At 38.6% G+C, this 15764-nt stretch overlaps 1 protein-coding gene across 3 annotated transcripts in view; it reads right to left on the reverse strand.

Moving 5' to 3' along the window:
- glra2 (glycine receptor, alpha 2) overlaps positions 1-15764 on the reverse strand; it is a 232714-nt gene that overhangs the window by 176605 nt on the left and 40345 nt on the right. Inside the window, exon 3 of one of the 3 annotated variants that reach the window (XM_039743593.1) lies at positions 8195-8262. The exons of 1 other annotated variant lie outside the window; for it this stretch is intronic. In XM_039743593.1, the coding sequence (XP_039599527.1) occupies positions 8195-8262 (68 nt within the window). Of the gene's footprint in view, positions 1-8194; positions 8263-8347; positions 8416-15764 lie in introns of all 3 variants that reach the window. One more of the 3 variants, XM_039743594.1, reaches the window with a different exon arrangement.

Consider the following 15764-nt stretch of genomic DNA (forward strand, 5'->3'; position numbering starts at 1 on the left):
TTCTTATTGCAGGTGCTGATCTTGCAGCCAGACTTTACACAACTGACAATTGGTGGGCATGTCAACTTTTGTCACCTTCTAGCATAGTTGTGCTTGTCACTTTTTGTGATAGCCAATAGTGTGCTGCCTGACATACCTGGTGCTCCATGAAGGGTTAGCAGGTACGGTAAGTTCAGCCACAGTCTGACATTTTTTTGATTTTTACAAACACAGAACATTTGACAGACACGATTCTCTTCTGCTTGTGTGGACCAAAACAGGCATGTTTCTTACTCCTTATCTCTGCATTATATGCAGTATCATTTCTGGATGAGCATTCATGGGTTGTAAGCTCTCATACATACAATCCTGCCTCTGTGACTAAAGACAAATTGGAGTGAATCGCCGAGAATGTCACATTATGTGACTGACCTTCATCGATTGGAATTAGACATTTTATGCTATTTGCTTTAAAATGATGACATTCTGATAAATATAAAGCAGCTGCATACCTGTTTCGAAAGTGTTATTAAAATAGACCACCACACGATCAAACATATTAGCTCTTTTTTAGATATAAAATATAACTCAGTTTAATAGGAAATTGCAGGGATTTGTGACAGTATACAGAAATAATATGCAGGACATGAAAGAATAAAAGACTAATTAAATGAACACAGCTTTTAACATATTTTTTTAATTTAAAAATATGTGGAATAACCAATATGTATTATAATAACAGCAAAATCTTCTTCTTTTTTCAGCTGTTCCCATTTAAGGGTCACAACAGCGGATCATCCATCTCCGTCTATCCCTGTTTTTTAGATTGTTTTCGGCCATACCAACTGCCTTCATGTTTTCCCTCACCTCCTCTATGGTCTTCCTCTTTTCCTCTTGCCTGGTGGTTCCATCCTCAACATTCTTTTCCCAATGAACCTCTCACCTCTCCTCTGAATGTGGCCAAACCATCTCAGTCTAGCCCCTATCACTTGGTCACCAAACTGTCGTACTTGTGTTGTACCTCTAATATACTCATTCCTAAACCTGTTCACCCTCTGAGCGAATATTGTAGCATCTTCAACTCCTTCATCTCCAGCTCTGCCTCCTGTCTTTCCATCAGTGTCACCATCTCCAAATCATACAACATACTGCTTTGGACTTTTGAACCCAAATATTTAAATTTTTCTACCTTCACCACCTCTTCTCCATGCAGTCACACCCTTTCACCACCTTTCCACTCATTCACGCACATGTACACCATCTTACTCCTACTGACTTTCATTCCCCTTCTCTTCAGTGTGTACCTTCACCTCTCCAGGTTCGCCTCAACCTGCTGTCTACACTCACTAGAGATCATAATGTCATCCACCAACATCATAGTCTACTGAGACTCCTGTCAGACATCACTTGTCAACCTGTCCATCACCACTGTAAACAGGGAAGAGCTCCTTGATATAATTCCACTCTCACCTTGAACCAGGCTATCATTCCAACTGCACACCTCACTGTAATCACACTGTCCTCATACATATCCTGTACTACCCTCACATACTTTTCTGCTACTCCCGCCTTCCTTATACAGTACCGTAACTCCTCTCTTGGCACCCTGTCATTCGCTTTCACGCAATGCAGTTCCTTCTGACTCTCTCTGTACTTCTCAATTAACACTCTTAGAGCAAACATTGCATCTGAAGTACACTTTCCTGGCATGAAACCATATTGCTGCTCACAGATCGCCACCTTTCCTCTCAGCCTAGTATCCATCGCTCTTTCCCATATCTTTCTGGTGTGGTTGATCAACTTTATACCTCTGTCATTACTGCAACTATGGTACTAACTGTAATTATATTTGTAACTGTAACTGTAACAGTAATTGGTAAGAAGAGCAGAATATATTGCACATTACACAATATTTCTAGTGCTCACTGAGCCTGCTCCCATTGACATGGTTCAATAAAATATTGAAATCTTCATTAAATATTCTTCATAAATATTCTTATTAATTCTAATATAGTTTATAGTTTATAAACTGCTTATAGTTTACAAAGCCTTAAATAATCTCGCTCCATCTTATATATCGGAATGTCTGACACCCTATATTCCAAATCGTAATCTTAGATCCTCAAATGAGTGTCTCCTTAGAATTCCAAGAGCTAAACTTACAAAGAAGTGGTGAGGCGGCCTTCTGCTGTTATGCACCTAAAATCTGGAATAGCCTGCCAATAGGAATTCGCCAGGCTGATACAGTAGAGCACTTTAAAACACTACTGAAAACATATTACTTTAACATGGCCTTCTCATAACTTCACTTTAACTTAATACTGATACTCTGTATGTTCAATTCATCATAATAACTATTCATGGTGGCTTTAAAATCCGTACTGACTCCTACTCTCTCTTCTGTTTCTTTTTCCGGTTTCTCTGTGGTGGCGGCCTGCGCCACCTCCACCTACTCAAAGCTTCATGATGCTCCAAAAATGATGGACTAAAAGCTAGAAGTCCACGTGATCATCATCATCAAATCCTTCCGTAAAAACCATGAATCCAAAGAGGACTGTTCCATTTATGTTAGGTAGATTGCCCAGAGGGGACTGGGCGGTCTCATGGTCTGGAATCCCTGCAGATTTTTTTTTTTTTCTCCAGCCGTCTGGAGTTTTTTTTTTTTTTTCTGTCCCCCCTGGCCATTGGACCTTACTCTTATTCTATGTTAATTAATGTTGACTTATTTTATTTTCTTACTGTGTCTCTTATTTTTCTATTCTTCATTATGTAAAGCACTTTGAGCTACATTTTTTTGTATGAAAATGTGCAATATAAATAAATGTTGTTGTTGTTGTTGTTGTAATAAACTATTCTTCTAAACAGTCTTCATTACATATTCTTGTTCCGATAAACATGGCTGTAGTCTTCATTGATATGCTGCATCATCTGTAATACAATTTAATTAAACTGATTTTTCATATAACTTCATACACTGCCTAGACATCCACAGATTTGCATATATGTAAAATGACTTTATATTTCAATAAGTGGATTCAGCAAATGAATAAGAGATTACAATACTGCCCTGTGCACACAACGTACAGATCATTTGTTTTTAGCCTGCCACCAGGTATAATGGAGGTTTTCCAAGTTAATCTCAACACATATGCAGCATGCCCTCTAGATGCAAACCTCAATTTCATTTTAAAATGATTATGAATTTTCTGCCACTTGAGACTCAGAAATAAAACATTGTTGTTTCAAAGTAAATTAACATAATTATCATTGTGCTGTTGTAGCTTTTGATATGCTCAATTCTGGGATGCCTTATATTTCTGACTATCTACTTTACTAAAGTAGCAACTTACTGTATCTGTAAGTTGTCACACTGTTGTCTCACAGTCCCACGTGCTTGGCCCCATTCTCTCTCTCCAAAGATTTTCTAAAGCTAAGGCTTTTTTCAGATGTTGGGCTTGCTTCTGTAATCTTCAATATGTGTGCATTAGGCACAACAATACTAGTGACAGTGAGGGTGAGGGAGGGCCGGGCGGTCTCATGACCGTGGAACCCCTGCAGATTTTGGTTTTTTTTGTTGTTCCGGCCATCAGACCGTACTTTATTCTTTGATATTTACTATTGCCTAATCTTATTTTTATTTTTTTTAAACTTTTCTTTCTTCATCTTGTAAACCACTACATCATTTGTATGAAAATGTACTACTGTATATATAAATAAAATAAATATTGTTGTTGTTGTTGTCCCATCTAGGGCTACTGATTCTTGCAGTGTTTTTAATGCTTCTGGGGTAGTTGAACCATGAAAGGTTTTTGGTTTCTACGTTGCACCAGTTATTTCCAGAAGGGGCTTTTGCTCCTCACATATCTAACCGAAAAAGGACGAAGATATAGAAAATTCAGAGCCACAGTCAAAATGATCGAATGCAATGCTTCTCAAGTTTGGACCTGAAGTCCACCGTAGTTGTTTTTTTTTTCTTCTAAACAGTTTTACAATCAGTGAGCTTCCTCTAATTTTCTCATTTAATTATCTGGTCTGTTTTTTCTTCTCTTATTTTGCATTCACAAACACACACTTGTATAAGATTTACAGTTATCAGAAATTAAAAAAAAAATGTGTGTAGCTCTCTTGTGTTATTTCCCTATTAATATACTTTTTCAAGTATCTGCATAGAAAAGCACAAACAGTGAAAACCAAGTCACTCTTTGTGCATGAAACATCTTGGCCCCTAGAAGACTGATTTTGATGGAATTTGGCATACTGTTTCTTCAAGGCTATTCATGAGGAATGTTCAGTTTTCATTGAGATATCTCGAATAGAATGTGCAGTACACAGTTTTGAAATTTGAAAACCTCCCTTTGAAAAGCATTGGTTTAATTTGCAAAGAAAACACAGAGAACCATTCTGTGTGGCTTCAAATACAGTTTTGAATTATCCACCTTAAGATAAGTCACTTCAGCTTGAATGTATTGTACATATTCCACTTTCACTCCTTATGACAAAACTGACCTTCAGTGCAAGTTAGTCAAACGGCAGAGGAATTTTGGATCTTGTTACTAGTATAATTGCCAGATTTCTGCATGCCTACAACTGGGCAAAATTGTTTCAGTGAAGGAAGTGTGGCTGTCTGTTTGTCATCATGTGTAGAAGAAAGAGGTTGCTGTGTGAAGGAATGGCATTCGATCCGGTGTTAGTCTTGCATTTGTTGTTTTCAGAAATGCAATGTAATCTGATCTTCCTTCACACTAATATGAAGCATAAAAATATTTATGTTAAGAAGCCACTGTTAGACTGTAAAGACTGTTCTTGTGCAAGCTTGTATAAGTTGATGGTAGGGCAGCACGGTGGGTAGTGCTGCTGCCTCGCAGTTAGGAGGCCCAAGTTCGCTTCCCGGGTCCTTCCTGCGTGGAGTTTTTATGTTCTCCCTGTGTCTGCGTAGGTTTCCTCCCACAGTCCAAAGACATGCAGGTTAGGTGCATTGGCGATTCTAAATTGTCCCTAGTGTGTGCTTGGTGTGTGTGCCCTGTGGTGGGCTGGCGCCCTGCCCGTGGTTTGTTTCCTGCCTTGCGCCCTGTGTTGGCTGGGATTGGCTCCAGCAGACCCCCATGACCCTGTAGTTAGGATATAGCGGGTTGGATAATGAATGGATGGAAGCTGAGGGTACATCAAATTCAGGAAATGGAAATGGTGGCTCTCCTATATTGAAAATAAACACTTCTGGTGGAATGGAGGTAATTGAGGAGCATCACTTAGGAGTACAAAGTTCCAAAGAGACATTTGCACCAAAGCTGAAGAGATATTCTTAAATCTAATACTTATGGACCAACAATGGCTGCGTGTTTCAGTTAAATTGCTTTATCTAAATCTTTAATGATTATTGATTTTTCATGCACATATTTAGCAGAAATAGTAATGGCAAATGTTTGTGATATACATTTGTATGATATATCTTTTTAATGTATACACTATGGAGGAGAAATAAACAGGACCAGGGGTTTCAGGTAGTTCTGTGCACTACAGTACATATAGCACGGCATAACATCCGACAGGCCACCATACTGTAACTAGGTCATCTGCTGCTTGTTGACTTTAAGAGGCAGATATGATGGAAAGCAAGTGGGGAATCATTGGTATTGAAGCAGCAGCCCTTTAAACCACAGTAAGGAAGACAAAGACTGCCACATGTTTTTTTTTTCTACCAGTTATTTTGGGCTAACTGTTTATAGTACACATATTAATTACTGGTATCGGTTTTATTTACTCATAATGTAAAATTAATCCCAAAATACCTTACTAGTATCTCAAAATGACTGATTAGTTACTCAGAATGAATAAAATGAACCACTACTATCTCAACATGCATTGCTGACATTTTAGAATACCTATTTGAAATTCACTGGATGATATTTGATGCAGAATTATGCTGCTAAGCTCTCAAAAAGAGTGAGTAATAGTTTGAAGTATTTTGCTGATAGTTTAAAGTGTGTTACTGTTATCATATCTTTCTTAAGCACATTTAATCCAACGTAGGGACAAAGAAGACTGGACAAAGAAGGTTTTGCTTACTAAACACTTTTGGGTGTATCTGATGGATTTTGGCCTGCTGATCACAAAAATTACCGTTATGTTTTCCTATAATTTATCATTTTGTTGCAATCACCTACTTTTGTGATCTCCTCTCATATTATTACTAAACATACACATTCTGTATGACAACTAAAACTCGAACATTTTTGTTGATGTAAAATTTTAAAGTAGTGGCCCTGCTCGAATAGACCAAGTGCTGTTGTTTCATTTGTGAATGGGAGAGCCAATAGTCTCATCACATTAGAAAGAGCTGCCCGCTCCAGAAACATTTGATTACAGGCAGAAAAATGCTGCACATAAACTGCTTTTCTTCAAATAAAACTTGGACTGATATAAAATTAATTGAAATCGATGAACAAGAAAAGTGATTTCAATCGAAAGAATTTCAAGATTTGAGACAGATGTTTCCACAAATAATGCAGAAACCGTTATGCTGTCTTTGTCTCTTATAACTGACTGGGGACCCAAGAGGTTTCTTCAGCAATGCTGCTGACTGGAGGTTTTGTTTTCCCTCCTTCTGATGTCCATTGTCCATAGTTCAACAGTTAAATAAAGATGAGACAGTGATGGGCCCCCATTTATTTGAAAAAATTTCAAACTACTTTGTGTCTTTATGTACTTATTATGTCTCTCTAAGATATAAAAAAAACTTGGGATGAGATGAGACCTGTTCAGGGAGACAAGACGTGACCTTCTCAGAAAGACAAAAGATACATTCATGTGCTATGAGACGAGACTTTGTGCCAAGAGATTTAACCACGCCCGGGGCCGGAAATAGACAAAGAGTAGATAACAAAGAAGAACATTGTAAAGAATTCAAAAACATAGCGCAAGTTAGAGATAATGGAAGTAGGAAAATTTAAAAGTCTCAAAAAATGATAGTAAAGATTGCATTAGCACAAACAAATGGAAAATATTACTCAGTTAAATAACGGAATAGCGAAAAGAGATCGAATAGTGTTTGAGGATGTCTGGAGAAGAAGAGAGACAAGGCAGTGAGACAAAAGGACAGCTGCTGTACAGGCTTTTAAACGTTGAAAGCGCCGCATGAGATGAAGATCACGCAGCAAGCCAGCAGCTGATCGAGCAAAGAGGAGGTAAAAAAAAACTGTATTTGTTTTCCATTGTATCACCATTTAAGAGGGGTTTTGGAGGAGGGACAGCGTCTCCTTGGGGTGCGTTCAGCCCCCTTTTCACATTGGCGCTTAGCACAGGCATGAGCAAAGCGAGCAGGGGGCGATGCCCCCTAGTAAACAATAAAGTTTGTATTTGTATTTTACCCAAGAACTTGTGACAGAGAAGAGAGTTTTACAAAAATAAACCGAATTAAGCTGAATACTATAGCATCACCCTCACACATTTAGCCACCACCAATCAATAAGAGGTGACTAACATTACAGAAAACCCTTTAAATGGTTTGACACATTCAGACAATTATTAAAATCAGGCAAAACATGTACACTTCCTGTTTTTCTTCTAATCTTCTTAAGTAAAATCTCCTGCCATGACGAATTGCAAGTGATGACTGTAAATGTCTACCTTGCCGTTGAATATTCATTTTAGGCTATGTGCTCTGAGATGTCAAGTGCATAATTGTGAATGGAGAATATTAACCTTCTATTCTTAACCAGTCTAGAGAACTTTACATAACCAACTCGGCATCTGACAGACTGTTACAAGCACTGAAATCCTGTCAGTTAATTAAGGTTACAGAAGTTTTAAGTTTTTAAAAATTTTTAATACCTGCATGTGAAATTTTAATGCCCGGACAAATGGTTACGGAAATCTGCAATCCAAACCCTGTCTTGTAAGCTGTAATAATTCAAAATATGTCTGTGTCCTGTATGCAGGGTCCATCTGTGCAGTTTCAAAATTAATTCAACTTCATGAACGCTTGTCCCATTTATATTCTTACCCAGCTTTTTTATAGTAGTTTGTGTCTGTTTGATGTAAATAGACAGCCAGTACAAAATGCATTAAATGTAAAGGTGTAATGGCCACATTCAGAAATAATAAAAGTATGCATTTAGAATTGTTAATGTTCACTTTCACTGAATGAAGATGAATGTTGAAATGCTTGCAAGGAAAAGCCTTTGCTTAAGTGGGTTGCCTCAATGAACAGTTCACTCACCATTGTAGTTTCTGCTATTGAACCAAAGCTGTTGATAAATATGTTGCAAGTAACATTTACTGGGGGACCTGCAGGTTGAACAATAAATAACACACGGACATTTTACTATCATGAATTAGCAAACCGAACTGCCAGAGGCATGCGGACACTTACCATTGTAGTTTCTGTAACGGATCCAAAACTGTTGATAAAAATATTGCAAGTAACGTTTACAGGAGGACCTGTGGAATGCAATGAGAATGTTGCAATACATATTGAGGCCAAGGAGGGTTTTGCATTAGAACTCTACAATATGTATTGAGACAGCGGTGCACATGTGATGTTAAGCGTGTCTCAACAGAAAGCTTTCACATTCAGACACAGTTAGTTTGTCAGCTTGTATGATATGCAGTGATTCATGACAAATAAAATGATCAGCAAAAATTACCTCAAAAAAAAAAGGAATAACATTGCCAGATGAGTCAAGTTGTGAGAAATGTAAACACATGTCATTTAGATGACAATTCTGTAAGAGATGCACAATATTTCAACAACAAGAGCATTGATTGGTTGCCCATGGATTCAGTGGGAAGCATTGAACAGACCACCTTTTAGATTTTTGTTCAAAAGTTTAATTAGGCCACCGTGATTTTGTCATATCCCACTGACTTTTCAGAAGCTATGTATTTATTTAATGGATTAATGTTAAGGGAACTGTAGGAGAGTCTCTGACAATACTTTTCAGCACTGAAAAACCTGCTGTTTTACAGTAATTTGATATTTCTTGGAAGTTTTAAGAAAAACCAAGAGGAAAAAATACTGTACATTCAGAGAAAACACCAAATGCATTTTTAGGAGTGAGACAGTAACCTCTAATGGACATTCGTTATACACAAAGATCATAAATGACGGCATCACCTCGTCCTACTCTGCACATATAGTAGATTCACAAAATATGTTTGTTTGTTTGTTTTATTATCTGCGGTAATCATTGCCATTGTACTCATCTTTCGAGACTTACAATTTGATATTATGTTTAAGGACACTACTTCTTTACTAATTAAATGTCATTGTTATGTAAGAATTATTTTTTGTTACATATTCATTATTACTCTTTTGATTACTCTGCCAGATTTAAATTGTTTTTCTTTTCTTGCAACGAGTTCTTTGACATTATGTAAAGCACTTTGAGCCACATCCTGTGTATGAAAATGTGCCATATAAAAGTAAATGTTCTTATTCAGAGCCCTTCACTTTCTGCACACTTTATTTTGGTATTTTTGAATTTTGCCATTTTGAACCGTGTTGAAAACATCAACAACTGAAATTTCTCATTCATTGAAATATTTACATCTTTTGCCGTGGCTCTCCATATTGTGGTCCTGTTTGCTCTAATTTTCCTTGAGATGTGTCTAGAGCTCGATTGGAGTCTACCTGTGGTAAACTGAATTGATTGGACATCATTTAAAATACCAAAATATATAGGCCCTACAAGTCATACTGCATATCAAGACAAAAATCAAGTCGAGAAGTTTAACACACGATAAAATGGTGATGAGGCAAAGATAAGGGCAAGGCTATAAAATCCATTTGTAACACTTAGAGTGATTCCATGAGCACAGTGACCTCAATTGTGAAGTGCAGAAAGTTTGGAACAACCAGGACTCTTTCTATCATTGGCTATTCAGCCAAACTGAGTAACTGGGCAAGATGGTGAAGAACCCCAAGGCCATTCTAAAAGAGCTTCAGATGTCATCTGCTGAAATGGGAGAACCCGTCAGAAGAACAACCATCTCAGCAGCACTGTATCAATCAGGAGCATATGGTAGCCAGTTTGGGGTTTGCCAAATAGCATTTAAAGAACTTCCAAGTGCATAAGGGAAATATGTTCTGGTTTGAAGAGACAAAGATTGAACTTTTTGAACAGAACTATAAGCACCATGCTTGGTAAAGACCAGGAACTGTTCATCACCTGAATAATTCCATCCCTACGATGAAACATAGTGGTGGCAGCATAATGTTATGGGGTGCTTGTCGATGGCAGGAATAGGGAGGCTGGACAGAACTGAGGGAAGGATGAAAGAAGCCTAATACAGAGGGGTCATTGAAGAGAACCAGCTCCAGAGTGCACATGAACATCAGACTAGGGTGACGGGTTACCTTTCAACTTGACCTGAAGTGTGTCAATTCAAGATATCATTGGTGTGGCTTTGAGAAGTCTGACTGTCCTTGAGTGGCCCAGCCAATGTTCAGATTTAGGCGTCAAAGAAGATGTGTGGAGAGACCTGAAGAAAACAGTTTACAGATGCTTCTCATCCAGTCTAATGGAGCCTGAGAGGATCTGCCAAGAAGAATGAGGTAAACTGTTCAAATCCAGGTGCACAGGTAAGCCTGAGACTTACCTAAGAAGACTCAAAGCTGTAAGTGTTGCCAAGGGGGCTACTACAAAGTACTGAATTAAGGGTCTGAATACTTACGTACATAAATGAGAAATTACAGTTTCTGATTTTTAATTTATTTAAAATCATTTCTGAAAATGTTTTCACTTTGTCAGGAGATATTGAGTGTAGATTGATGTGCAAAATTGGCAAATGTATCCATCTAAAACTGAATCTACTGCACAATAGTGTGTACAAAGTGAAGAGGTCTGAATACTTTCCGAGTTCACTGCAACAAGGTCAAACATGTCAGAGAAGTACTAAAAAACTAGAGTGTTAAATGCCATCTCAATAAGGAAACTGTGTGCCACTCTGAAACTGTATTTATGGTTCATTTGAATGACTTTACAACTGAAAGGACAACAAAGGGCATTTGTCCTCAAATCAAAATAAGTACATAAACACTAAGCATGAACGCAAGCTGAGCGTGAAAGGGACAAAACTCATGCTGCATGCCATTTAGATTGATCTATCCTAATGTTTTCGATCTGAGGAAATCGTGGTGCTTTAACCTAGCTTGGCATATGTAACAGGTCCCCAGCGGCCATCAAAGGACTCACTACACAAAAGGCATTGCAGACAAACTCCCAAGTTAGAAGAGTGTTCCTGCATTTTAATATCCTTTTGAATAGATATTAGGCAGAGGCAGAGAGTGTGATCGTGAGTTTAATCTTACTTATGTTAGGTAGATTGCCCAGAGGGGACTGGGCGGTCTCGTGGTCTGGAACCCCTACAGATTTTATTTTTTTTCTCCAGCTTTTGGAGCTTTTTTTTGTTTTTTCTGTCCACCCTGGCCATCGGACCTTACTCTTATTCTACGTTAATTAATGTTGACTTATGTTTATTTTTTATTGTGTCTTCTATTTTTCTATTCATTTTGTAAAGCACTTTGAGCTACATTTTTTGTATGAATATGTGCTATATAAATAAATGTTGATTGATTGATTGATTGATAATATTCATCTTATGTCGTGGTGTCAAAAATATTCTCTTTACTTGTATTCATATTTGCTATTTAGCAGAGTTCTACTTCTTTCTCAAGTTAAATGGGAATAACAAACCGCAGCACCAAATGAAAACAGAAACCAGGAATATCTTGTTACCCTCTTATGCTACACAGGTCTTTGGTCTTGTTGCCTGCAGGGTGGCCATCCAGTTTTCCTACCTGTTAAAAACAACAAAAACATTCTTCTGTCTTTTTTTTTCTCCCAGATATTTAAGAAACTCTTCCACCTACCAGTGAACCTTTGACCAGTTGCACACAGAAGAAGCAGTCTGGACTGAGCTGAGGTCAAAACACAAGCACCAGAAAACAAAAATCACATCAAATGGAGTTGGCAGACTTGATGTTAGGGTAAGTGCCAGTCGACAGAAGCCATCTTTGACTAGAAAAAAAATCTTTCCATCGTCAGACAATAATAGGGCATGTGGCTCAGCCTTAAGTAACACCATATGAGTACACTCCTGAAATGTGGTGTCTTAGCAACCAATAATCCAAAATCCCATACGGATTACATCATCGTGTGATAAAAATAATAAAAATAAATGTAAAAAGATCAGAACATTAAGATCTCCTCATAAATCATTCCACATTGGAGTTTAGCAATGGGTTTCATAGAACATTCTGTGGTTTCTTCTGACCCAAAATACTTCTGAGGTTAGGGGTTCAGTATACAACCCTAGGTGCACAAGGTTACAATGGCCTCCCAGAGGGAGCCTAATTACAGCTCCTTAGAAGGCCTGGTAAAGGCCAGCTGTGAGGAAGCCAGCTATCTGAGATATTCTTCACTAAAAGACACCAATTTCCAGTTTCAGTGTGGAGGAACTGCATTGGCCTTCCTCCACTACTCTATTGCCTTATAGGGTAGGCTGAAGGATCAGATGATGTTAGTGTAAGTTACTTTACTAGCCTTCAAAAGCTCTGGCAGATTATTCCAGGCTTCTTTGAGAGCACTATGAACTCACTCTCCTTCTAAGGTATTTCAGGAAAATTCTAATGTGGGGTAATAATAGTGCCTTCATCTCCATTGCACATGGTATAGATGTAAACTTGTTTCCAGAGAAACAGTTCTTTAGATGGCTCTTTGCCAAGGTAATGATCTACAATGCAATTTGCAATACTGCTTTTGTATTGGATAGCATTACCTGGATTACGTACCTTTGTCAAACTCTTAGTAGGTTTTATTAACACTAATTATGGAAGACGGGCCAAATTAACTGGAAGGATCACCAGACTAGTTCTTGTGACCTCAATGAGGTAAAGGTGAAACCATGAGACAGTCATCTGATTCCTGCAATCCCAGTCAAGACTTCACTTGCAACTAACCTGAGATCAAAGTGTCCAGAGAAAGTGATGCGGAAGCCAATAGTTTGTAAGCGCTACATACATAGGCTCACACGACTCAGCGATTAGCATTTCACTTTGAGTAGGACTGTGCCTCTATTGAGATGATCAAAAGACAGAAATGGAAAAGGAGAGAGGAGAAGCCAGATCTTTGGAAGACACTCCCAATCAGGGCCTCCTGTTTCCACTGCACCAAAGTCTATAAGTCCAGACTTAGACATTTCAAACAAATAACCTTTTATGAGTGTCAAAATAATTTTGTGTGACCATTGAAAGACTGATTTTACCTGTTTTCTCTCATTGATGGGTCTTAATACAGTTCATATATCATCTCCATTCCTGACAAGCCCATGTCAACTAAGAAATAAAATTTTCCATTCCAGATGGTTTCAATTGCCAGAGTTGACTCTGCTGCCACATCCCAAACCTGAGGTGTATATAGTAGGACTATCATCTTCTAGCGTCTCCTTACTTACTTCTGACGCTGTCAAAAGCTTTTATTTAGTGTCGCAATCTAACATAGCTACATAACATAGCATGTTTTTAAAGGCTTAATATATAAATGACTACATTGGCAGCAATTCCAATTTCAATATTCCATATGTTTTAATGGTGAAACTAGGTGTTTAGATTTGAAGATTGTATCATCAAACTTTACTTCTTAGAGGCCTCTGTAGTTGTATTCTTTTAGCCAGATTTTGTAAAATAAAATAGTACCTGGGGCACAAATAAGTTCTGGTTATTAGATGCACTTCAGCAGTTTGGGATTTTGGGTCTTGACTGAGTCAACTGGAAGCAGGAGTTACTACATGCTAAAGGGTCCTGTTCTATTAAGACGTTCGACTCCTATGTGGAGTTTCAGTGAAGTAGGCCATGTTGGTGGCTTTGTGAATAATTGTGGCTGGTGACCTCCAGTCATAGAGTCTGTGTCCAAAGTTATAGTGGATTCAGAAATTATTTAGACCCTTCATTTTTTTTCACATGAGCGGGACGGTGTCGCAGTGGGTAGCGCTGTTGCCTCACAGTTAGGAGACCTGGGTTCACTTCCCGGGTCCTCCCTGCGTGGAGTTTGCATGTTCTCCCTGTGTCTGCGTAGGTTTCCACTGGGTACTCTGGTTTCCTCCCACAATCCAAAGACATGCAGGTTAGGTGCATTGCCGATTCTAAATTGTCCCTAGTGTGTGCTTGGTGGGTGTGTGTGTGTGTTTGTGTGTGCCTTGTGGTGGGCTGGTGCACTGCCCGGGGTTTGTTTTCTGCCTTGCACCCTGTGTTGGCTGGGATTGGCTCCAGAAGACCCCCGTGACCCTGTAGTTAGGATATAGTGGGTTGGATAATGGATGTATTTTTTTCACATTTTGCTATGTTGCAGCTTTGTGCTAAAATAATTTAAATTCATTTTTTCTCCCACATCAAGCAACTCTCAATACCCCAGAATGACAAAGCGAAAAAAAGATTTTAGAAATTTTTGTTATGTTCAGATTCATATTGTAGCATTGATGCCAAGTGTCACAATGAATAAACTTCTCTGTTCTTTACATGACTTTTTGAGGTGGCTCGCTATTCTTAAAAGGACTGCTCACCTTTTTCCACACTAGTTGGAAAAGCATATGCCACTGCCACTGGTGATGTAATGCCAGTTCATACTTGGGTTACTCATTACTGGCTGATGTAACCTGTCGGCACGGTTACATAGCCCTCCTGCTGAAGTCACTGTCCCTTAAAGCCACTCCCAACTCCTTGCAATGGTGCATAAGCTCTTTGAAATGGCAGTGTGGTCTTCTGTTTTGCCTCAGTTGCACAGCTGGTGACGAAGGCACATCAGTAGGGATCATGAGTGCTATGTTGTGAAATGGAGCTGCAAAAGTGCCAAGTTTACCCCTTAACTACTACTGCAATTGGCTGTCCAGATTAAAGAAATGAGCCTTGAGACTCTCCATGACTCATCCAAAGAGCCATGCAGGTCTGTTTTAGGTCTCTGAGGCACTCGGTGCTCTGCTTAGTTGGAATGTAGGTCTGCTCTTTCTGCTTAAGACACCAGTGTAGCATCATCACTAGAGGTGGCTCACTATCCTGAAAAGGACTACTCGTCTATTGCCACACTAGTTGGAAAAGCATGTGACTTATAGGAGCTTCTGCCACTGGTAATGTAATGCCGGCTCATACTTGGGCGACTCATCCCTGACTGATGTAACTTGTCTGTGCCGTTACAGTATGTTATGTGCATGATGTGCTATACTGACAGCTGACAAAATGTGGGATGGTGTCCCACTTGAAGATCAGAGGACATTCATATTTGCAAATAAAATTAAACAATGGGGGGAAGGAGCTTGGGTGCCCCCTTGTCCTCTTGAAAATTTGGGTGTATTTTTATAAATATGCTACATGCAACACGTTATACTGACAACCAATCGAAAAGCAGAGTGTGGCTTGGGTGAGTTTTGGCAGCCCCAAGTCATGGCATCCTTATGCTGGTGCCTAACAAGTGTAAAGCATCTACTTGGTAGTATTGTGGTTTTGTTTTTTAGGCCCGTTTAATATTTTTTCTTTCATCTTCTCCTTTGTTTATTCTTTATGTTTCTTACTCACTTGATTAGGCCCTTCAACCAGAAGAGCCCCATTTAAGACATTTGTTGCTACAGTTTTCTTGGCTTTCTTTTTCTAAATTCACTTTTCTAAGCAGTTGTTTTTGATAGGTTGACCATTTTCATTGAGATCTTTTAAATGTTACTCTTGTCTCTTCCTTTGGCGGACTCAATTTTGTCAGTAAGTGTATTACTGTTTTTCGTTTTTTCTTGTTTCCTTTTGGATT

This window comes from Polypterus senegalus, chromosome 2 (genome assembly GCF_016835505.1).
Source record: "Polypterus senegalus isolate Bchr_013 chromosome 2, ASM1683550v1, whole genome shotgun sequence".
Taxonomy (NCBI): Eukaryota; Metazoa; Chordata; class Cladistia; order Polypteriformes; family Polypteridae; genus Polypterus; species Polypterus senegalus.